General features: G+C 39.1%; 1 protein-coding gene across 1 annotated transcript in view; it reads left to right on the forward strand.

Annotated features, from left to right (window-relative positions):
* The first annotated feature begins 2,999 nt into the window (after positions 1-2,999).
* LOC119737349 (clusterin-associated protein 1-like) overlaps positions 3,000-25,347 on the forward strand; it is a 33,270-nt gene continuing 10,922 nt past the window's right edge. The window contains exons 1-5 of the mRNA XM_038211640.1: positions 3,000-3,111; positions 4,829-4,940; positions 5,395-5,479; positions 5,993-6,175; positions 24,341-24,436. Coding sequence (XP_038067568.1) covers positions 3,090-3,111; positions 4,829-4,940; positions 5,395-5,479; positions 5,993-6,175; positions 24,341-24,436 — 498 coding nt within the window. The 5' untranslated portion in view covers positions 3,000-3,089. The remainder of the gene's footprint in view (positions 3,112-4,828; positions 4,941-5,394; positions 5,480-5,992; positions 6,176-24,340; positions 24,437-25,347) is intronic.

Here is a 25,347-nt window from a genome sequence, read left to right on the forward strand (position 1 = left end):
GTTCACTGGGCTTCTGTTGGATGCAAGCGTGTTCATGACGCCTATGCATGGAGGTGGGAATAGATATGCCATGTGCTCCAATTAACATCGCAGACACCAATTTACATAATTGATTGGCCAATAAAGGCCGCAGGCTCATTATAAACCTTACCACCGGCGACGCCGTTAGTTATTGAGGATGGATCGGTTTTTATCTCATTCGCTGAACCATGACACCACAAGGCAGAATAGGCCTATGCACATAAGTGAGGAAATATCGATCTACACAGGCGGGGGGGGGGGGGGGGGGGGGGGGGGGGAGCGGCAGGGGGACCTTGCCCCCTGCCCGATTTACCCAAGATTAAATCTAAACTGGCCCTAACATTTCGGATAATTTGTTTTCAGTAGGCATAACCATTTGCCAAGCCACAAAAGCCTTACAATGCGCCCCAACAAAGGGCACAGGATGCGTAGTTTGCATAGTGGCCGGTTTTGAAGAGAGCCCCCTATTCTGGAAAGGTGGTACAAGCCCCCCTCCCCCATTGGATTTTACGGAGGACGGTGAAAAAATAGCAACATTTCAGAACGGATGTGCACCCCTCCAAAAAAATGTTGGATACGCCATTATTTCTCCATGGATACGCTGCTGCCGTTTACTGAGCAAGCGCCCCTGTATTGGCCATCCTGTGACGTCATACATACAAGCAGCCTCCGGGCATTCATCTTGTGCACACTTGAAACATAACACTTTAAACCGTTTATGTCAAGAGGTAAAACCCTTTTGCTGATTATTGTCATCACGTGACCACACCGTCCAATTTGTAAACAAAATGATGTAACATGGTCCATAAATAAGGCAAATATACTGACAGCTCCGATAGGTATTTGCGTATAAAATAAATTGATATGAATTAACCCGTTAGAATGTATGGGCTTAAAGTTCTTCAATGAATTATCAAACATACTGAGACCTTGTTACGGGCCGTTATGCACAAGCGACGATGCCTAACGGTGAAATCTGCAAGTTTGGGGGCTACAAGTACTTGCATAAGTGCCGGTAGCCGGTACTTTCTGTGGTACGTTTCTTCTCATCCTAACAGGGTCGTAGGGCCAAGATAACCGACCAAGTATTTGAATGTACGGGGGGGGGGGGAGCATGGGGGGAGTCATCCCCCAAGTTGTTTCCTTGCCCCCCTCCCCCATTTCCCCCCAGTTTTCCCCAACAGGCTTTATCTACAAATAGATTAATTTAAAATTATGATTATTTCTTTGCTCTTAAGATTCATAATTTGAAGATAGAGTGACTCAGCGGTTCCGCATAATGCCAATGACAGCATTATAAACATCAGTACTTACTACTTTGGTAGACAAAACACATGCATTTATGTAGCCGTATAAATAACCGTAGATTTGGATATCAGATTATAGTTTGGCAAATTTGACTGCCCCCCAAATACATTCCCTGGCCCTTCCCCCAATATTGTAGAGTATGGCGCCGCCACTACTATCAGGCCGTGTCCGAATAGACTTTCATCATGCTGCCACAATTTCAGTCACATTCCCTGTATCCTATAAACATGAATGATAATATTTGTGTGCAAAAAGGAACCAGACTATTGTTTCCTTCCAACCTCGCTTGAGTTACGTTGATTTGAATGGCAACATGCACGATGACCGTGATAATGGCCTATAAGGCCAAAAAAAAAAGTCTCCCGTTTTTGGTATGCGCGCGCGTCGCCGTAGCCATGCGCGTCGGCAAAATGAAAAAGTTGTTTTTTCAATGAAAGATGATGTCTCAAAACCGCCAAACTCACTGGTTTGACTGGAATCCTGCTGCTGCACAATTTTAACGTGTTTTTAGATTGGGTTATGGTCGAGAATAAGCTTTATGTGGCCTCTCTGGACTCCCATATATTTGCACTAAGTTTAGTCGGGGACCATTTGCAGTCATCAACTTACATTTGAAGCAAAAAAATCAGGTAAAAAAAAAAAGAAAAGAGCCGCGTCGCCGCACCACTTTTTGGGCAAGCTCCATACCAGAAACCGGAGACTTTTTTTTGTTGGGGGGGGGGGGGGGGGGGGCCCTAACTTGAATACGGCTGGAAATTTGCGGTACTATGGAAGCGGCTACAGCCAGTTCCATAGACCAGTGTTTCAAGCAGTCGTATCTATTAAAGTAACGGATGCGGCCTTACTGGTCGCTTCACTGACTGATTGACTGACTGACTGCCACTTGTGAGCTTGATGCATGGAAAGCCATATGTGTTGTCTGGTCTTTTTATACACACCCCTCCTCCTAAAAAAGTCTTAACGCGTAGCGACCGAAATTTTTTTTCCCCTTCAGTTTACTGGAAGAGATTTGCCATTAAAATGATGGTCATCTTTTAATATGAAATGAATATGTTTACTTTGAGAAGCGAATTTCGGTTAGACGGTGTTTAAACCTATGTTTAAAGATAATTATATAAAAAGAACCAAGCACAAATAAAGCGCAGAATTCGAACAACTGTCCGATAGGTATCTTGACCTTAAAAAAAAAAAATCGATTCTGAGAGACGGTTGTTCATATCTTCCTTGGATCTTTAACTTAGCCCTTGCCCCCGGTCCCCATCTCGACCCGGTTATCTAGGCCTATGGGGTTGCCAGGCAGCACATTTCCCAAGACGTGCACGCACGTACTACTGTCTTCACTGATGATATCTACTTGAGTTAATTAAGAGGATGCTTTCTTTCTGAGACGTGTGGGAGTTTATCACGTATGGACAACTAAAAAAAATGGCCTCTATGAAAATAATAATAATAATAATAATAATATCGATCGTTTGCAAAGAGCACATGTCTCAGGCTCAAATTAGTTTTTAGAGTACATCATTATCGGCACCGTGCACGTATTATCTGACCCTCATCTCCATGTAATGACACTACAACCAGTCTCTTGATAATTGATTATGAGAGGCGCGTGTTCCGCGAACAGACTATTTTCGTTGATCTGAATTAGACGGAAGAAGAGGCGGGGAACAGATCTGATCAGTGCAACAGCGAAATCTCTCGAGATTGTGCGAGAGTTGGCTGTTAATGACAACATTCTTGCGGTAGAAACAAAAATCAAAATGTCGTACAGGGATCTAAGAAGTAAGTAGTTGTTATTTTTTAGTTTTTGGACAGTTAATGCTCAAAGAATTACACAGTCGAATCTTTTACCGTTAAAGTAAAACCTTAGATCGATGTCAAAAAACAACAACATCTTTAAAATGTTTCATTTTATGACACCAAGCAGTGAAGCACCGTCGCGTTTCCACTCACATTCGTTTGCACATAAACTTACCTTAACCAGTTGAGCTATTACAAATTCTATTTCCGTTTTTATGTTTTTTTTGTAAACAGCTTCAGCCTTTTTTCCAGGTTTATCTGTACTGTTATAAGCCATCTAGTATAAGAAAAAGTTAATCATGTTTATGGCTAAAATAAATTACATGTATTTTTTTTTGAACGGGAAATTTCACTTTTCATCCAGATCGTAAGAAAACTTCAGTCATGTCAGTACAACTACAATCATCTTAATTATCGATGTCTACTTGTACCTCAGGTGGCGTATCTAGTAATTTGGAGGCTGTTTTGAGGGTGAAATCTGATTTTTTTTTTCGAAGTGGCTATCGTTACGGCAGTCGTTTTTTAGCGCCCTCTACGATACTTTTTTTGATACGCACACAGGTATATAATTATTTGTTTCCACACGTTTTAGCGAGCAGTGCGACAGCTCAGTCGATAGAGGGTAGGATTTTGCACAGCGAGGTTGCGGGTTCGAATCTCAGTTTTGCACTCGAATTTTTTTCCTTTTCTAACCTGAGGCTTTGGAGGATTTTTTTTAAAAGGGAAATAAAGTCCGAATTTCATAACGTTCAAATTCACTTTTTCCTTCTTATTTTATATTTTCTTGTCATGTTTTTATAAAAGTTGCAGTCTACCGTAACGATAGAAAATGGGAAATGCGTTACGGCTGCCGTAACAATAGCCACTGCGTTTTTTTTTGGGGGGGGGGGGGGGCAATGTTGGGTTTTTGGATCAATGACAGAATTGTGTTGCTTGGCATATAAGGATTAGCTTGGACCTAGCTTGAGTAACTCCAGCTGACATGCTCCATATTCATTCACATGTAACGCTGGAGGAAGGCCTGTGCATTTCCATGTGGTAGCAAGAGACCCTAAAAAAATGGCCTCTCCCAAAAATTGTTCATTTTCACCTCTAATATTCCACCCCAGAGTTCACCCACATACCTCATACATTCAGCAGTCATTTACGAAGCATAATGATCGACTTGAAACAAGACCACAAAAAAAACGTGAAAAATCTTGACGATTTCGGTGGCTTGTCCGTAAAAATATGCCAGTTCCAACGGCTGTCTTCCATTTTGTTTTGCTAATTATATTAATGTATGCATCACGTGATGACATCAAAAAATCTGCGCGCGCGATGTATGTGGGTACCACACTGCTTTCAGGCGCCGCAAATGAGTTCAATTTTCGTCTGGTGCGTTGTCGCGGAAAGCAAGACAACGAGAATGCTCGAAAAGGCGATAAGTTGGGTCCAAGATACTCGGACTAGCTCTACTGAGTGGAGCGCTGGAACTTCGGTAGGGCTTACCCTCAGTACAAGCACTCAATCGAATCGGCATACTTTGACTACGCATTTACATGTAACGGGTAAATCACTGACACTGGGGAAGCATTTTTGTGCATACCCTTGGGGAGAAAAGGCCCCAAAAATGGTAAAGAGAGTAGGCTACAAATGAGAAAAACAGTTACCCTGGACAGATCTACACATTTATGACATGCCATGATTTTTCTGCTAGATTTCACTGAGATGATGCGGGCGTTGGGCTACCCGCGCCTCATCTCCATGGAGAACTTCCGAACACCCAACTTTCCTCTGGTGGCTGAAGTCCTGATATGGCTGGTCAAACGGTAGGCCCTCATGTCAACCAGTTCCTCCCTTTGTTATCTCAACTCACATACCTCCTGGCTCCTAAAAAAAGGTGAAAAATGGAGGGGGAAGGAGGGGGGAGGGGGAGGGGAGACTGCGTCCCCCTCTGGCTCTGCTACTGTCACTGATGTTACTCTTAGGTAGCATATCCCCACTGGTCTTTTTCGCTAGAAAGCTTCATGACTCCATCAACATCCAACAGTTTTCAGTAAACCTGTGTTACATTCTTCGTATTTCACCACATCTTGAACGTCAATCCTCGTATTTTGTTGTGTGAAGTTTTTTTTTATCAAGTTTATGCTTCGCAAAACTTTACAGTACGTGTATGTATGTTATTCTCAATGTCTTGTTTGACATATAATTCTGACAAATGATTATTCAATCTAAATTTAGTACAGAAATAAATATTGTGATTTATTTTATTTTACTGTTCAGATATGACCCCAATGCTGACATACCAACAGACACGGATACTGAGCAGGACAGGGTTATATTCATCAAGTCCGTGGCCCAGTTCATGGTAAGTAGTCCACATTTTAAAATTTATTTATTTATTTATGTTTTAGGTTCTGCCATCTCAGTGTTGTGGTCTCATACTTTTTTGAGTACCAATTTTTCTTCCAGGTACGTGTATTGAGCTAGTGTGATGTAATTAAAGCTTTAGAAATCATTTTTTTTGTTAAATTTCTTAATTTCCCCCAAACTCGGCCCTGAAAAGACCGGTTTAGCAGGAATCAAGTCCTATTACATGTATCAAGAGAGTTTTGATAAGTGTTTTCAACGAGAATGAAGGTGAGTGTTTGGACACACAACCTAACACATGCAAGAATACTAATAATAATCACCCAAGTGATTTTTTTCTCACAATCACTCGGGACAACACTGAGTCTACAGTGTTTATAAAAATACGTCGGTGAATGACAAAACCCAATGTTGAATACATTTCTAAAATGCATGGGAGCCTTTGTGCAAATGCTATTAAAAAAATACATTTTTGGTATTGCTTTCATTTTTTTTGTCTGTGTATCTGCAGGCCACCAAAGCCCACATCAAGCTGAACACCAAGAAGCTCTATCAGGCGGATGGTTACGCTGTCAAGGAGCTACTGAAGGTGACCTCTGTGCTCTATGGAGCAATGAGAACAAACACAGGAGACGGGGATGAAGATGGAGAAAACAATGGAGCATCCTCGTTATCGTTTGACATCTCCTCAAAGGTAAGGACAGAAATCTCCTGAGATGCTGTTCTCCAGATTTGACTATTAGAGTTCTATTGATATTGCATTTCAAAAACATCGTTTCCATTTGTTTCAACCATAAAACTGATATATATGTTTCCTGATGTATCATGTGTTTTGTGTTGTGGATGTTCACTGAATAACGACAACAATGTTCTCTGTCAATTTAGGCCAAAAAAAAAATAGTTCTGCTTCCGATTACATGGCATTCGAAAATATGGTAGGTAGGTAGATAATTTGGGTTTTTTTGGCCAATTTTTTTTGTGTACGATCATATGAAGGCGTCTGTGTGTAGTCAAGGGTAAAAGGTAGAAATTGATGGTTTTGGTGTTTTTTTTCTCATTTTTCCCATAAAAATATTAGGGTAGGGGCTGTCAGAATAGGGAAGGTAGGGAAACCGGAAGCAGAACTAATAATTTTTTTGGCCTTAGCTACAGAATTTTAATGCACCAAACCTGCCCAAATGCCAAAGCTGTTCCGGTACATTATGCTTGAAATTGAAAATGTTTACAGAAATTATTTAATTTCCAACATTCAAGTTTTTCTTTTGTGCTCACACTATAGTGTTCTCCCAAACAGACAAATTGCATTCCAAAAACTAAATTCTGTTCATTCTGTTCCAGTTTCAGTGAAGTAGAAAATAGGTGACCATCAATTTCTTTAGGCCAAAAAAAAGTCTCCGGTTTCTGGTCTGGGCGTGCGTCGCCGTAGCCATGCGCGTCGGCACATAATTACCTTTTTTTTTTCAATGTACATGTAAAATGATGTTTCAAAACCACCAAACTCATTGGTTTGACTGGAATCCTGCTGCTGCACAATTTTAAGGTGTTTTAAGATTTGGTTAAGATCCAGTATAAGCTTTACGCGGCCTCTCTGGGCTCCCATATATTTTGCCCTAAATAGTCGGGTATCATTTGCAGACGGTGTTGTAAATTTGTAATTGTGCGTCTGGAAGCCAGACTGACAGAGAGATGGTCAGGTATCTGGAACCTGTAAACACTTTGTAATTAGCGCAATATGTAAAGGAGCAGACTAATGACCAGCTTGGCAGCTCATGTACGATGTTGATGCCGCTGTATGGTCTGACATTACTGTTTTCCCTGATTTTTTTCTTTACTCTCCAATTTCCCGAAGAATATTCGTGTTGATCGAGATTGTAAGTGGGTGCGGACTTGTCAGGCCTTATGGCCTAACTGAGGTCACCTCAAGCTGCACTCTGAAGGATACTTTTGAGAGTTTTTAGGGGTAACGAAGCGATGTTGATGTCGCTGTATGGTCTGACATTACTGTTTTCCCTGATTTTTTTCTTGACTATCCAATTTCCCGAAGAATGTTCGCGTTGATCGCGATTGTAAGTGGGTGCGGACTTGTCAGGCCTTATGGCCTAACCGAGGTCACCTCAAGCTGCACTCTGAAGGATAGTTTTGAGGGTTTTTAGGGGTAACGAAGCGTCATCTGCAACATCAGCTGACATTTGAGAAAAAAAAAGAAGTAGGGTAAATAAAAAAAACCGCATTGAGGCACCACTTTTGGCGCAAGCTCCATACCCGAAACTGGAGACTTTTTTGGGGGCCTGAGTTTAGTAGGATTTTCTGTGTATTTTCACCTTGCCTTGTCCACTCACTTCAAAAGTTTGCTATGTAACGTGTGTTCAATATGTTTTGACTGAGAAGATTATATTACATCGTGGTGCTATAAAACGCTCCATGATTACATGTTGGATTAGTTGCTGCGTCAAACTTATACAATTCGAGGAATGTGGTTAGAAATATTTATTCCATCAATTCCTGTAAAAATGCTGATGAAATCTTCAAAATGTGCCACTTCAAATCATAATATTTTGACTTGTGGTCAAAATGTTTGACAGAAAAGTTTGTGCATTTTCAGTTCGCATGCAATTCATGACTTTTATCATGTTTAATAAAAGATTAATCTTTGATTGTATTGTGATGATAGTGAATTTTTACATTAAAAAACCCTGTTTTTGAAGATTTTATTTCATCGGCTCAAGTGAACAGAAATGCTGCTTGGTTATCCAGTAACAGGCTTCATAATGCCTTTGCCAGATTGTTTGTTTTCATATGGTGTTAGGTCAACAGCACGCTTGAAAGAGAGAAACCGACTAGGAGCAAAATACCTTTGTAAAATTAGGAAATTCATTTCAGAGTAGTGATTACTTTTACTGAGCTACATAAAGGGCACATGTTATCTCAGATTTTATTGACAATTGGCTGATAAGTGAAGTGCATACACAACAGTATAATACGTCAGAGCTGGTTTTTCCTCCCATTTTTGACAATGTTTGAAGAGACAACTTTCAGCCCCAGGCGATAATGGAAAGTGACCCGCACTTGAAAATATTTGCACTTAAGCGTCAATGTCATTGCTGGTTCGTAGTAGCTGCCTGGTTGCATTGGCATTTTTGTCTCCGTTGTAAACATGTACTTGTAGTTGCCCACAAATTGCCAAATGGATGATGCACAACAAATACATCATCCAACTTTGCCGTGAGATCCACTGTTTGCATTTTGGTGACGCAGTTGTGTGCATTGAGTGTTTTGCAGACAAGACATGTGATATCGATTAGGTTGACGCCTGGTGTCATTAAAACACGCATCATGTACAAATGTACCGGTACTGTTGTGTGGTGTGCCGCATTTCAGAGCAAATATACTTATTTGAATGTACACATACATACAGTTGAACATGACTAATGACTGTTAGGCTGTGGGCCAAAGCCTGTAACGTGCAGTTTTGTCTTATCTTTTTAGTGGCAACTTAATTTCTCGGTTATACATGTTATAAGTAGTTTGGAACATGTTAATTGATATTTTACAATGTGCACATCACATCGTTGGCACAAATTAAAAAATACAAGGGGACTGTTTCCCAATGTAACTGTACCACATGAGGGGGATCGCGATGCATCGCTGCCATGGCATACCAGCCTCGCCTCCATGGGCGCGCGTGCGTTTCTCCATCAACCCCTGGCCGTGGGGAATATGTAAGCGGCGACACTGACTGGCTAAAACAGAGCGTACTGCGTGCGTACTTCGAAGTGTGCGCGCCCCCATATCTCCTACACGCCAAGTAACGTACACATTTTTTTCAAGACTGCGCGATGCCTGTTCCAGAAGCCCAGTTTTACACCCCCAAAAACATGTATTTTGGGTAAAGAAATGGAGAAAATAATAGTGTTTCACTTATTTACTTGAAACTGAATGACTTGTGATTTACTTGTGATTGATTTGTGTTGTAAAGGGACAACAGATGTACTTAAATTTAATATAAATCCTTATATCGCCACGTCGAAATCTCATCATGCTCATGTTTGAAGGATTGATTCTACACCAAAAAACCTTTAAGCACCGTGTGGAGTGTTCAATAATGACGTATATTATTCATGCCGACTTCCTATTCATCTGTTGTGTCAAATTTGAAAGCATTTAAATTTAAAACATAAAAGTTATGGCAAAAATACTGTTTTTGACCAAAAATGGGCAAAATAATGAGGAAAAAATGTCATCATAACTTTAATGTGCAATTTTGGCCAATGTGAACAGCCAGATTCAGATTCAGCACTATCGAATTAGTAAAGTTGACCTTATTGCAAGCTGACACCAAAAAGTTAAGACGAACCTCAACTTCTAGACCTGATACAGATTTTGGCCCGTGGCCTATAAGTTATTGAAGCACATTTACAAATTATGTACCTTATTACTACACTGTACCTCACTGAAGACATGCACATGGGGTTGGTTAGCTCAAACTTCTATTAAAAATGTGTGTAATTTGTTGCCAGTATAAAGGGCCATGGTATGCATTCAGTGTTGAAATTGAAATGAAATCATTTGAAACCAGAGGCCAAGACAGACATAACACGACTGTTTGCATGAGAATATCATGGGGGGCGCATATCGCAAACGTTTTATTTTAGTTTTTCCCAGTTGGGCCCCATAATGCCTCGCTATATCCATTGACATAAGAAATTGTATAAACGGTAAGCTTTTGGCTAAAAATACAACTTACAAAAACCTTCTTTAGGGGAAGGAAAAGGGGCATTAGCAGTATTTTGGTGTGGGGGGGGGGGCACCTGGGGGGGCACGGAAAATTAGGGGGGGGGGGAAGTGCCCTCCAGAACCCCCCCCCCCCCCCAAGTCTATACTGCTGTTCGTACCTGTGCCATCATATTCTCCAAATTCTCTAATCTGAAGTTCACATTTAGCGATGTTAAGTTTTAACACATACCGGTATGAAGGTATACAAATTATTTTTGTAATTGGGGGAAGCTGAATTCATAATTTTCTCATCGGAGGTCGTTCCACACATTTGAGGAGAAAAAATAAATCTACTCAAAATGCAATGACATTTTCCAACCCGGGTGTGTGCATATATATTCAGATAATTGCACAAAACCTGGACTGATATTTAACACCTTAGCGTTGCCACAAGATACCTTAGTACAAATTCATGAGCAAGGAATCCATAATTCCATAACTCAGATTGGCAGACTTATTTACTGTCAAAGCCCAAGTCCTGCAGCGTTTCTTTTAAAGCTGCCTGCTTCAAGCAAATGTACTTCCTGGGTTTCCTATAAAACTGTGATATTGTAGTACAACATGTAACTTGTCGAAAATACATTTATCAGTTCCATATCAATAAATCCTTTCCGAAGGCAATTTTGTAGAATTTGTAATCTTAGCTTAAAGCCTTGATGCTGGCAAGAACAAAGGCCAAACCAAAAATATGTTCATGGTATTAAACCCAACCATCCTGGATATTTTTGTGGGCAAATTTCCAACTAAGTTGTTTTTATATTCATATTTAGTCAAAAAAAAGTTAAATAATGAACAGTTTGAAAAAGAAAAAAATCTTCCCTATAAGCCGTTTTGCGGATACCACCATCTTTGAAATGGGGGGGGGGGGGGGGGGGGGGAGGAGGGGGATACAATGAAAAGACATCCCATCATGCTCAGCTACAGTTGCATGATGGGACGTATTTTTATTGCAATGGCCCCCCCAAAATTTCAAAGATGGGGGTAGACGCGAAACGGCTTATGCAGTTTTTTGTTTAATAACCTAAACTTAGGTATCCTAAAGTAAATGAAAGACTATAAACATTTCTAAATAAAATCATTTTCTTACCTACCATGCCTACCTACCTAATTTTTAGGACGTTACTATAAACACACAATTCCTTTTTGCGGCCTAAGCCTGTCCACCTATAAACCCATTAAAGGTTCATGTACATGTAGTGTCAGGGTTTTGACAATGGCAACTAGCTAACGATTAGAATCTAGACTTGGGATATTTCCTCCAGATCCAAGGTGAGACTGATATTCTTGTTCTGTGCTACGATCATAATCAAATGATGAATGCTTCCGTGATTTTATTTCTCTTGTGCCGACTGAAAACAGATCTAAGCCTCTGTTTAAGTCCTTACATCCTGGTTTATCTTTGTTTTCCAAAGCGTAAAATTTCTACCATTGTGACTGTGTTAATGTGTCTTCCCATCCATTAGTATCTTACAAATTATCCCAAAAGACAGTGCTGTGCAAAGGGACATTTTATCCCGTACTATACAATGATACATCATGGAATGACATTGAACTCCAAATTACAGGACTAGTTTCTTTGATAAAAGGTTAAAACCTTTAGAAATCATTCAGGAAACTGTTGTTAAGTTCTTGTAAAAGAAGAAGGATAGAATCTTAATCTTACCTCCTCTGAAATATAAAAAACAAGAAACACAAAACTAATGTAGCTCAATGTCATGAATTGTGAATCTGAGTGAGAATTTGCTATTGAAAAATACATGTAGATCAGTGTTGTAGGTCTCAAGACCGGTCTCGGTCTCGGTCTCGAGACCACTTTTTGCCGGTCTCGGTCTCGGTCTCGGGAGCTGTGGTCTCGGTCTTGGTCTCGGTCTCGGTCCCCTGTGGTCTCGATATTTTGGCTGGTCTCGAGTCTGTGGGCCAAAGCCTGTAACGTGCAGTTTTGTCTTATCTTTTTAGTGGCAACTTAATTTCTCGGTTATACATGTTATAAGTAGTTTGGAACATGTTAATTGATATTTTACAATGTGCACATCACATCGTTGGCACAAATTAAAAAATACAAGGGGACTGTTTCCCAATGTAACTGTACCACATGAGGGGGATCGCGATGCATCGCTGCCATGGCATACCAGCCTCGCCTCCATGGGCGCGCGTGCGTTTCTCCATCAACCCCTGGCCGTGGGGAATATGTAAGCGGCGACACTGACTGGCTAAAACAGAGCGTACTGCGTGCGTACTTCGAAGTGTGCGCGCCCCCATATCTCCTACACGCCAAGTAACGTACACATTTTTTTCAAGACTGCGCGATGCCTGTTCCAGAAGCCCAGTTTTACACCCCCAAAAACATGTATTTTGGGTAAAGAAATGGAGAAAATAATAGTGTTTCACTTATTTACTTGAAACTGAATGACTTGTGATTTACTTGTGATTGATTTGTGTTGTAAAGGGACAACAGATGTACTTAAATTTAATATAAATCCTTATATCGCCACGTCGAAATCTCATCATGCTCATGTTTGAAGGATTGATTCTACACCAAAAAACCTTTAAGCACCGTGTGGAGTGTTCAATAATGACGTATATTATTCATGCCGACTTCCTATTCATCTGTTGTGTCAAATTTGAAAGCATTTAAATTTAAAACATAAAAGTTATGGCAAAAATACTGTTTTTGACCAAAAATGGGCAAAATAATGAGGAAAAAATGTCATCATAACTTTAATGTGCAATTTTGGCCAATGTGAACAGCCAGATTCAGATTCAGCACTATCGAATTAGTAAAGTTGACCTTATTGCAAGCTGACACCAAAAAGTTAAGACGAACCTCAACTTCTAGACCTGATACAGATTTTGGCCCGTGGCCTATAAGTTATTGAAGCACATTTACAAATTATGTACCTTATTACTACACTGTACCTCACTGAAGACATGCACATGGGGTTGGTTAGCTCAAACTTCTATTAAAAATGTGTGTAATTTGTTGCCAGTATAAAGGGCCATTTTATTTCTCTTGTGCCGACTGAAAACAGATCTAAGCCTCTGTTTAAGTCCTTACATCCTGGTTTATCTTTGTTTTCCAAAGCGTAAAATTTCTACCATTGTGACTGTGTTAATGTGTCTTCCCATCCATTAGTATCTTACAAATTATCCCAAAAGACAGTGCTGTGCAAAGGGACATTTTATCCCGTACTATACAATGATACATCATGGAATGACATTGAACTCCAAATTACAGGACTAGTTTCTTTGATAAAAGGTTAAAACCTTTAGAAATCATTCAGGAAACTGTTGTTAAGTTCTTGTAAAAGAAGAAGGATAGAATCTTAATCTTACCTCCTCTGAAATATAAAAAACAAGAAACACAAAACTAATGTAGCTCAATGTCATGAATTGTGAATCTGAGTGAGAATTTGCTATTGAAAAATACATGTAGATCAGTGTTGTAGGTCTCAAGACCGGTCTCGGTCTCGGTCTCGAGACCACTTTTTGCCGGTCTCGGTCTCGGTCTCGGGAGCTGTGGTCTCGGTCTTGGTCTCGGTCTCGGTCCCCTGTGGTCTCGATATTTTGGCTGGTCTCGAGTCTGTGGGCCAAAGCCTGTAACGTGCAGTTTTGTCTTATCTTTTTAGTGGCAACTTAATTTCTCGGTTATACATGTTATAAGTAGTTTGGAACATGTTAATTGATATTTTACAATGTGCACATCACATCGTTGGCACAAATTAAAAAATACAAGGGGACTGTTTCCCAATGTAACTGTACCACATGAGGGGGATCGCGATGCATCGCTGCCATGGCATACCAGCCTCGCCTCCATGGGCGCGCGTGCGTTTCTCCATCAACCCCTGGCCGTGGGGAATATGTAAGCGGCGACACTGACTGGCTAAAACAGAGCGTACTGCGTGCGTACTTCGAAGTGTGCGCGCCCCCATATCTCCTACACGCCAAGTAACGTACACATTTTTTTCAAGACTGCGCGATGCCTGTTCCAGAAGCCCAGTTTTACACCCCCAAAAACATGTATTTTGGGTAAAGAAATGGAGAAAATAATAGTGTTTCACTTATTTACTTGAAACTGAATGACTTGTGATTTACTTGTGATTGATTTGTGTTGTAAAGGGACAACAGATGTACTTAAATTTAATATAAATCCTTATATCGCCACGTCGAAATCTCATCATGCTCATGTTTGAAGGATTGATTCTACACCAAAAAACCTTTAAGCACCGTGTGGAGTGTTCAATAATGACGTATATTATTCATGCCGACTTCCTATTCATCTGTTGTGTCAAATTTGAAAGCATTTAAATTTAAAACATAAAAGTTATGGCAAAAATACTGTTTTTGACCAAAAATGGGCAAAATAATGAGGAAAAAATGTCATCATAACTTTAATGTGCAATTTTGGCCAATGTGAACAGCCAGATTCAGATTCAGCACTATCGAATTAGTAAAGTTGACCTTATTGCAAGCTGACACCAAAAAGTTAAGACGAACCTCAACTTCTAGACCTGATACAGATTTTGGCCCGTGGCCTATAAGTTATTGAAGCACATTTACAAATTATGTACCTTATTACTACACTGTACCTCACTGAAGACATGCACATGGGGTTGGTTAGCTCAAACTTCTATTAAAAATGTGTGTAATTTGTTGCCAGTATAAAGGGCCATGGTATGCATTCAGTGTTGAAATTGAAATGAAATCATTTGAAACCAGAGGCCAAGACAGACATAACACGACTGTTTGCATGAGAATATCATGGGGGGCGCATATCGCAAACGTTTTATTTTAGTTTTTCCCAGTTGGGCCCCATAATGCCTCGCTATATCCATTGACATAAGAAATTGTATAAACGGTAAGCTTTTGGCTAAAAATACAACTTACAAAAACCTTCTTTAGGGGAAGGAAAAGGGGCATTAGCAGTATTTTGGTGTGGGGGGGGGGGGGGCACCTGGGGGGGCACGGAAAATTAGGGGGGGGGAAGTGCCCTCCAGAACCCCCCCCCCCCAAGTCTATACTGCTGTTCGTACCTGTGCCATCATATTCTCCAAATTCTCTAATCTGAAGTTCACATTTAGCGATGTTAAGTTTTAACACATACCGGTATGAAGGTATACAAATTATTTTTGTAATTGGGGGAAGCTGAATTCATAATTTTCTCATCGGAGGTCGTTCCACACATTTGAGGAGAAAAAATAAATCTACTCAAAATGCAATGACATTTTCCAACCCGGGTGTGTGCATATATATTCAGATAATTGCACAAAACCTGGACTGATATTTAACACCTTAGCGTTGCCACAAGATACCTTAGTACAAATTCATGAGCAAGGAATCCATAATTCCATAACTCAGATTGGCAGACTTATTTACTGTCAAAGCCCAGGTCCTGCAGCGTTTCTTTTAAAGCTGCCTGCTTCAAGCAAATGTACTTCCTGGGTTTCCTATAAAACTGTGATATTGTAGTACAACATGTAACTTGTCGAAAATACATTTATCAGTTCCATATCAATAAATCCTTTCCGAAGGCAATTTTGTAGAATTTGTAATCTTAGCTTAAAGCCTTGATGCTGGCAAGAACAAAGGCCAAACCAAAAATATGTTCATGGTATTAAACCCAACCATCCTGGATATTTTTGTGGGCAAATTTCCAACTAAGTTGTTTTTATATTCATATTTAGTCAAAAAAAAGTTAAATAATGAACAGTTTGAAAAAGAAAAAAATCTTCCCTATAAGCCGTTTTGCGGATACCACCATCTTTGAAATGGGGGGGGGGGGGGGGGGGGGGAGGAGGGGGATACAATGAAAAGACATCCCATCATGCTCAGCTACAGTTGCATGATGGGACGTATTTTTATTGCAATGGCCCCCCCAAAATTTCAAAGATGGGGGTAGACGCGAAACGGCTTATGCAGTTTTTTGTTTAATAACCTAAACTTAGGTATCCTAAAGTAAATGAAAGACTATAAACATTTCTAAATAAAATCATTTTCTTACCTACCATGCCTACCTACCTAATTTTTAGGACGTTACTATAAACACACAATTCCTTTTTGCGGCCTAAGCCTGTCCACCTATAAACCCATTAAAGGTTCATGTACATGTAGTGTCAGGGTTTTGACAATGGCAACTAGCTAACGATTAGAATCTAGACTTGGGATATTTCCTCCAGATCCAAGGTGAGACTGATATTCTTGTTCTGTGCTACGATCATAATCAAATGATGAATGCTTCCGTGATTTTATTTCTCTTGTGCCGACTGAAAACAGATCTAAGCCTCTGTTTAAGTCCTTACATCCTGGTTTATCTTTGTTTTCCAAAGCGTAAAATTTCTACCATTGTGACTGTGTTAATGTGTCTTCCCATCCATTAGTATCTTACAAATTATCCCAAAAGACAGTGCTGTGCAAAGGGACATTTTATCCCGTACTATACAATGATACATCATGGAATGACATTGAACTCCAAATTACAGGACTAGTTTCTTTGATAAAAGGTTAAAACCTTTAGAAATCATTCAGGAAACTGTTGTTAAGTTCTTGTAAAAGAAGAAGGATAGAATCTTAATCTTACCTCCTCTGAAATATAAAAAACAAGAAACACAAAACTAATGTAGCTCAATGTCATGAATTGTGAATCTGAGTGAGAATTTGCTATTGAAAAATACATGTAGATCAGTGTTGTAGGTCTCAAGACCGGTCTCGGTCTCGGTCTCGAGACCACTTTTTGCCGGTCTCGGTCTCGGTCTCGGGAGCTGTGGTCTCGGTCTTGGTCTCGGTCTCGGTCCCCTGTGGTCTCGATATTTTGGCTGGTCTCGAGTCTGTGGGCCAAAGCCTGTAACGTGCAGTTTTGTCTTATCTTTTTAGTGGCAACTTAATTTCTCGGTTATACATGTTATAAGTAGTTTGGAACATGTTAATTGATATTTTACAATGTGCACATCACATCGTTGGCACAAATTAAAAAATACAAGGGGACTGTTTCCCAATGTAACTGTACCACATGAGGGGGATCGCGATGCATCGCTGCCATGGCATACCAGCCTCGCCTCCATGGGCGCGCGTGCGTTTCTCCATCAACCCCTGGCCGTGGGGAATATGTAAGCGGCGACACTGACTGGCTAAAACAGAGCGTACTGCGTGCGTACTTCGAAGTGTGCGCGCCCCCATATCTCCTACACGCCAAGTAACGTACACATTTTTTTCAAGACTGCGCGATGCCTGTTCCAGAAGCCCAGTTTTACACCCCCAAAAACATGTATTTTGGGTAAAGAAATGGAGAAAATAATAGTGTTTCACTTATTTACTTGAAACTGAATGACTTGTGATTTACTTGTGATTGATTTGTGTTGTAAAGGGACAACAGATGTACTTAAATTTAATATAAATCCTTATATCGCCACGTCGAAATCTCATCATGCTCATGTTTGAAGGATTGATTCTACACCAAAAAACCTTTAAGCACCGTGTGGAGTGTTCAATAATGACGTATATTATTCATGCCGACTTCCTATTCATCTGTTGTGTCAAATTTGAAAGCATTTAAATTTAAAACATAAAAGTTATGGCAAAAATACTGTTTTTGACCAAAAATGGGCAAAATAATGAGGAAAAAATGTCATCATAACTTTAATGTGCAATTTTGGCCAATGTGAACAGCCAGATTCAGATTCAGCACTATCGAATTAGTAAAGTTGACCTTATTGCAAGCTGACACCAAAAAGTTAAGACGAACCTCAACTTCTAGACCTGATACAGATTTTGGCCCGTGGCCTATAAGTTATTGAAGCACATTTACAAATTATGTACCTTATTACTACACTGTACCTCACTGAAGACATGCACATGGGGTTGGTTAGCTCAAACTTCTATTAAAAATGTGTGTAATTTGTTGCCAGTATAAAGGGCCATGGTATGCATTCAGTGTTGAAATTGAAATGAAATCATTTGAAACCAGAGGCCAAGACAGACATAACACGACTGTTTGCATGAGAATATCATGGGGGGCGCATATCGCAAACGTTTTATTTTAGTTTTTCCCAGTTGGGCCCCATAATGCCTCGCTATATCCATTGACATAAGAAATTGTATAAACGGTAAGCTTTTGGCTAAAAATACAACTTACAAAAACCTTCTTTAGGGGAAGGAAAAGGGGCATTAGCAGTATTTTGGTGTGGGGGGGGGGGGCACCTGGGGGGGCACGGAAAATTAGGGGGGGGGGGAAGTGCCCTCCAGAACCCCCCCCCCCCCAAGTCTATACTGCTGTTCGTACCTGTGCCATCATATTCTCCAAATTCTCTAATCTGAAGTTCACATTTAGCGATGTTAAGTTTTAACACATACCGGTATGAAGGTATACAAATTATTTTTGTAATTGGGGGAAGCTGAATTCATAATTTTCTCATCGGAGGTCGTTCCACACATTTGAGGAGAAAAAATAAATCTACTCAAAATGCAATGACATTTTCCAACCCGGGTGTGTGCATATATATTCAGATAATTGCACAAAACCTGGACTGATATTTAACACCTTAGCGTTGCCACAAGATACCTTAGTACAAATTCATGAGCAAGGAATCCATAATTCCATAACTCAGATTGGCAGACTTATTTACTGTCAAAGCCCAGGTCCTGCAGCGTTTCTTTTAAAGCTGCCTGCTTCAAGCAAATGTACTTCCTGGGTTTCCTATAAAACTGTGATATTGTAGTACAACATGTAACTTGTCGAAAATACATTTATCAGTTCCATATCAATAAATCCTTTCCGAAGGCAATTTTGTAGAATTTGTAATCTTAGCTTAAAGCCTTGATGCTGGCAAGAACAAAGGCCAAACCAAAAATATGTTCATGGTATTAAACCCAACCATCCTGGATATTTTTGTGGGCAAATTTCCAACTAAGTTGTTTTTATATTCATATTTAGTCAAAAAAAAGTTAAATAATGAACAGTTTGAAAAAGAAAAAAATCTTCCCTATAAGCCGTTTTGCGGATACCACCATCTTTGAAATGGGGGGGGGGGGGGGGGGGGGGGGAGGAGGGGGATACAATGAAAAGACATCCCATCATGCTCAGCTACAGTTGCATGATGGGACGTATTTTTATTGCAATGGCCCCCCCAAAATTTCAAAGATGGGGGTAGACGCGAAACGGCTTATGCAGTTTTTTGTTTAATAACCTAAACTTAGGTATCCTAAAGTAAATGAAAGACTATAAACATTTCTAAATAAAATCATTTTCTTACCTACCATGCCTACCTACCTAATTTTTAGGACGTTACTATAAACACACAATTCCTTTTTGCGGCCTAAGCCTGTCCACCTATAAACCCATTAAAGGTTCATGTACATGTAGTGTCAGGGTTTTGACAATGGCAACTAGCTAACGATTAGAATCTAGACTTGGGATATTTCCTCCAGATCCAAGGTGAGACTGATATTCTTGTTCTGTGCTACGATCATAATCAAATGATGAATGCTTCCGTGATTTTATTTCTCTTGTGCCGACTGAAAACAGATCTAAGCCTCTGTTTAAGTCCTTACATCCTGGTTTATCTTTGTTTTCCAAAGCGTAAAATTTCTACCATTGTGACTGTGTTAATGTGTCTTCCCATCCATTAGTATCTTACAAATTATCCCAAAAGACAGTGCTGTGCAAAGGGACATTTTATCCCGTACTATACAATGATACATCATGGAATGACATTGAACTCCAAATTACAGGACTAGTTTCTTTGATAAAAGGTTAAAACCTTTAGAAATCATTCAGGAAACTGTTGTTAAGTTCTTGTAAAAGAAGAAGGATAGAATCTTAATCTTACCTCCTCTGAAATATAAAAAACAAGAAACACAAAACTAATGTAGCTCAATGTCATGAATTGTGAATCTGAGTGAGAATTTGCTATTGAAAAATACATGTAGATCAGTGTTGTAGGTCTCAAGACCGGTCTCGGTCTCGGTCTCGAGACCACTTTTTGCCGGTCTCGGTCTCGGTCTCGGGAGCTGTGGTCTCGGTCTTGGTCTCGGTCTCGGTCCCCTGTGGTCTCGATATTTTGGCTGGTCTCGAGTCGAGACCAGCCAAAAAGTGAGGGGCGCGGATTCCACCCCCGGCCCTTTTAGGGTTAAGTAAAGAATCAGTTTAGGGCAAATGTGACTGCAGTGTGATGCTAATAGACATGTCTCTCTTCACTTTCTAGTGAGTGAGGCATAGTCCAATAACCATTGCTCCTCTTCTTATTTCTCGTTTTTATTGTGGGATGATCCGTTGAAACAAGCACTTTATAGCCATCCTCATTGATTCCAAATACAACTGAGATTTAAATCTTATGAATCAAGACTGAAACATTATTTTTACCGTCAGATTTTGTGTTTTGAATATGGGGAACAATTCAACTCTTTTTCCCTAGAAATATTGGTGATTTCTTTTCTATTTTCCTTTTCAATTTTTCCTTTATTCGTGGAGGCGGGAAAACGTTTTTTTTCTCCATTATATTTATTAATGGATATTCATCAATTCGTAGACCGTCAAATTGGTATTAGTGGTGGACAGCTGAATTTTGTGATCTCTTTATTAAAATAGACAAGACTTGGGAATAGAGTATGCAAATTACGTGAAATGTTCACAGTTACTACTCAATAACATGTTCTTTATCCCAATTACATTTTTTACAAAATGGAGCGTGCCATTTTTTTTTTATCATACGGTCACTTTCTTTTTGACTCGCCATGTATTCATCTTTTCATCTGTGACACAAATTGAGCTACTGCCATAGTCACACAAAATAGAGTCTAATTGCCTGCATCGTCTCCTTCCTAAATGTCAATTGCATTTGCATGAGTCGAGAAGAATTGTGTTCCATTAATCGCTATATGCTGTTTACGGCCATCACAATAAACGATTAATATATTGGCAATATGTCATACTTGTTAATCACTAAAATATTCAAGTAAATCGCCCAGCAAAGTAGCCGATACGGGCGAAATGATGGCACGGTACAAAACACAGAGAGGCGTGGGCACTGAGCCATGAATCCTAAAAGTGCATCTCACCCACCACATTCAGTTTGTGACAGCGCCCTTCTATTGTGTCGGCCATATTCTCAAATAGGCTAATGATTTATTTATTTTACATCTTTAGACATTATATAAAATTGAATTAAAAGGAAATGTAAAACCACATGAACAGGGGCTGTCAAGGACAAACAAAAGCATAAAACACTGTCATCAAACGATGTGTTTGACCAGACAATGATGATGATGACAGCGGGCAGATTAACAGAAGATAGATCACGCAAATATGGTTCATCAATCTTCTATAGTATATATAACGTTATTGGCATTAAACAAAAATAAAGTGGCATTACATTTCAGCCTTAGCCAGGCCTTCTTCAGAGGTAAATGACAGAGGAACAACAAACAAACATGTAGGGGACACACAAACATGCAGGGTTGGAAGGAGAATCACACAGAGGGATGGGGGGGGGGGGGCAGACCAATCCATATCTGGCTACCATCTCTCATTTTTTTGGTCTACATGTACAAATCTATATTCCATGACTGAAATTTTAAAAAATAAATCAATATTTTCTTGCTCCAAACTTTTTTCAAATCAGGTTTACAAGGAGGTCCAATGTAAAATTAAAGTTGCATTTAAATATCCGTTAGTGGTCATTGCTGAAACCAAGGGGTGGCTGTGGAGTTTAGGGTCCGATATCGAGTTGCTATAACAGATGAAACATCGACCTTTAACTTTTTACTTTCGTCAAGTCTCAACATGTTCAAGTTTTGCAAAAACTAGTACAGATTGTCGTACTCCTAAGTTAGAGTTTCTTCATCAGATATACACTTTATAGTAGTTAAACAATATTTAAAAAATATATATATTTTTTAAAAAGTGGCAAAAATATATGGAGTTAATCAAATAAGGTTTTCCCCTTCTTTAAATTAGGTTGTTTCCAATTTTTTTAATTGATTGTGACAATAACAAATTCTTTTGCCATGTTGTAATTTATGGCATGAAGCAAACACGAAGAGCACTCGCATGACACAATTAAGCAGGTACAAGTGATTCCTAACTTTCAATCACTTCCTTCACATCCCCATGAACATCAACATATCAAGGACAGACTGTTCAGCTGTAATTAGTGTCTTGTTGTTTATTTAGATTATTGTTATTTATTATCCGCGGTCTCGGTCTCGGTCTCGGTCTTGGTCTCGGACCATTTCGGTATCGGTCTCGGTCCGCCTTGAAGGGGCTGGTCTCGGTCTCGGTCTCGGTTTCGCAACTTCAGGTCTCGGTCTTGGTCTCAGTCTCGGACTATCCGGTCTCGACTACAACACTGATGTAGATAGTGCAAAAATTGATCATGTGTGTTAGATTTCTTGCTGTTTTATCTTGACTGCACTTCGATAAATATTGTTAGTAAAATAAAGAAATTCAAAAGTGTTTAAAATTAGTTTTTTAAATCCAATAAATATTTAAAAAGACTAAGATAAAAGTACTGAATGTCTGCAGAAGTATACCGGTATTGTCCCTATTCTTCATGTACCACACAACGTTTTCCTCCTAGCTTTCGTCACATAAATGACCGGAACAATTCCTGAATTCCTCAGTAAATATCCCTTTATGATTATAACCATATGCTGGCATATTTTCCACTCAAGGTCCAGAACAAACAAACTTTGAATATATACACAGGCATGCCTTAAACATCAGTGAACCCGATTGGCTTGGCTAGTACCGTATTTTTTCATCACGTTATATTTTAAGTACCGGTATAAAAGTTTAGACAATAAAATATCCAGCACACCATGTTATTTAGCTAGTTTTGTTTAAGCTAGATTATGTATGTAAAGATCAAAATAATCCTATCTCAGAATTAATAGTTTTGTTGTTGTTAATAACTTGGCCCATAGAACAAGTAATTCTTTAATACCATGAATACAGTACATGTTGATATTTCCAATGTCCCATGCATTTTTACATTATAACTCTTGAACGATATTTAAGAAGAAGAATGAGCAGTAAAGGGAAGATTCCCAATGATTTCCTAGATTTCTTAAATAAAATTTCATGTGTCTGCAGTGTCATGAATTTTGCAGACAGAGGCAAATTTCTGCATTTTGCCTTTGATAAAGATCCTCTTAGAGTTGAAAGGTCAGGCCATACTGTTTTGCCTAGTATTAACCGTATCATAAATCTACAAGACTGAAAAATAGAATGAAATATCTTTCACATGTCCGGTTTTATTTTTCTTAACCAGACTGGCCTAAAAATATGTAAAGAAGACCTGCTGCCCCTGTAGCAAAACTTAAGCCAGGCAGCTCATAAAATGTCAGATCTCTAATCCCTTTGAACAAACTATAGTACATTAATTATTAAAAGGGATACCAGCTGAACTAGCCTTGCAGCTTGAGGAAAGTAGGTAGGGCCTACATACATGTACACAGCTTGTGTGTCAGTTTGAAGAAATTAGATTGATGAATCCGTGTGTTGTTTGTAAGGCCCCTGAGGAATGACTAGTAATAGCAATTTGTTTGATTAAAATCCCACTTCATAAATCTGTCAAGAAAAGGTCGGAATGATTTTGCTAGTTTTGTTTATTATGCTTTCTTGTGAGTATGCATCCGGTGTTGTGAAACTGTCGTTTGTTTTTCTTGCGGCAATGATCAAGAATGTGCATGTTGTACTTGAATGCAATTTTTAAGTTATTTGTTTCTAAGAGTCGGACTATCAAATTTATCCATGTATATGAAAGGATGACCGATTCAAATTGCTTTTAAAAAGCATTATCTCCTTCCGAATGCTTAATGTAATTCTTCTGTTATGAGAATGATATTGAATTTGCTTTTTACATTTTTTGTTTGAAGTTATGAGCTGAAATGAAAACTCAAGTTAAAACACTTTATGCTCAATTTCCTTTGAGAAATATATTTAGGAACCAAAAACTCAGTTGGCATGGTTGGAAGTGTCAATATGCTGTGATGTTTGTACGGAGTAGATGCAATCCTACTTCAAATTTATTTTGAAAGCGATAATGCAAGTTGTATGCATAATTCATAAACGTGTTTGTCTCCGTATTATTTTCAGGTTTCAGACCTGAAGGCCTGTCGTCTCCTAGCATCACAAATAACCACCAAGGGAGCAAGTCTGTATGATCTTCTTGGGAAGGAGGTTGAACTCAGGGTAAGTGATTAAAATCACCAACAACGATTCAGTCAGAAGAGAAAGGGGGAAAAAACTAAACATTTCAAAAGTACAAAACATGACATTTGTATCATAGTAAGGGTTTACATGTACATCGAAATGTAGTTGGTGTCAAGATGTTAACGCGCGATTTATTGAAATCATACAAGTAAACTACGATAGGAATTAAATCTATGTGTACAAGTCACTCTATTTTCTAACAGAAACTTGATTCCAAATTTTTCTGTGAAAAAAAAAATCCACTAATGTGTGTGCAACAACAAAGGAAAGACTCCGTTTTCTTTGGGAATGCTGCACAGACATAGGCCTATATGTTGAGTCAATATCTTATTTAACAGAAAAAAATACCTCTTAGACATGTTAGAGCAGAAATTACTGAAATCGCTGAAAACAAGTCAATGTGAAATGAAATGTTGAAATATATTTGATACAGCCATCAAGCGAAGAGTTATGAATTAGGTTATTGTATGCCATTTTCCACTTTATACCATTTTCTTCATTGACTTTGTACTGACCATTCATTTAGCAATTGCATTGTACAGCGAGTACCACTTAGAATCCAGACAATTAAGACTAAAATTGCCTGTTAATTCTATTAGGATTGAGTAATTTGCAATGCCATTTAGATGATGCAAACATTGTACTGGTATTCTTAGACAGCGGTGATTGAAATAGTAAAAGTGACATGAAAAGGACTACACTTCAGTTTGAAACCTTTTGGCAATTACCCAATTGTGATGGAGTTGTACATGTAGGTTAGAATTAAGGACTTTTTTTAGTGTCTTTGTCTTACAATGTAAAATATTAACTGGTTGAAAGAATGTTGATTTAGGGGAAAACGAAATGGAATTTTACAGTATTTTTACAAGTGCTTTATGCTCAGTTAAAAA

Source organism: Patiria miniata, unplaced genomic scaffold, assembly GCF_015706575.1.
Source record: "Patiria miniata isolate m_02_andy unplaced genomic scaffold, ASM1570657v1 HiC_scaffold_3, whole genome shotgun sequence".
Taxonomy (NCBI): Eukaryota; Metazoa; Echinodermata; class Asteroidea; order Valvatida; family Asterinidae; genus Patiria; species Patiria miniata.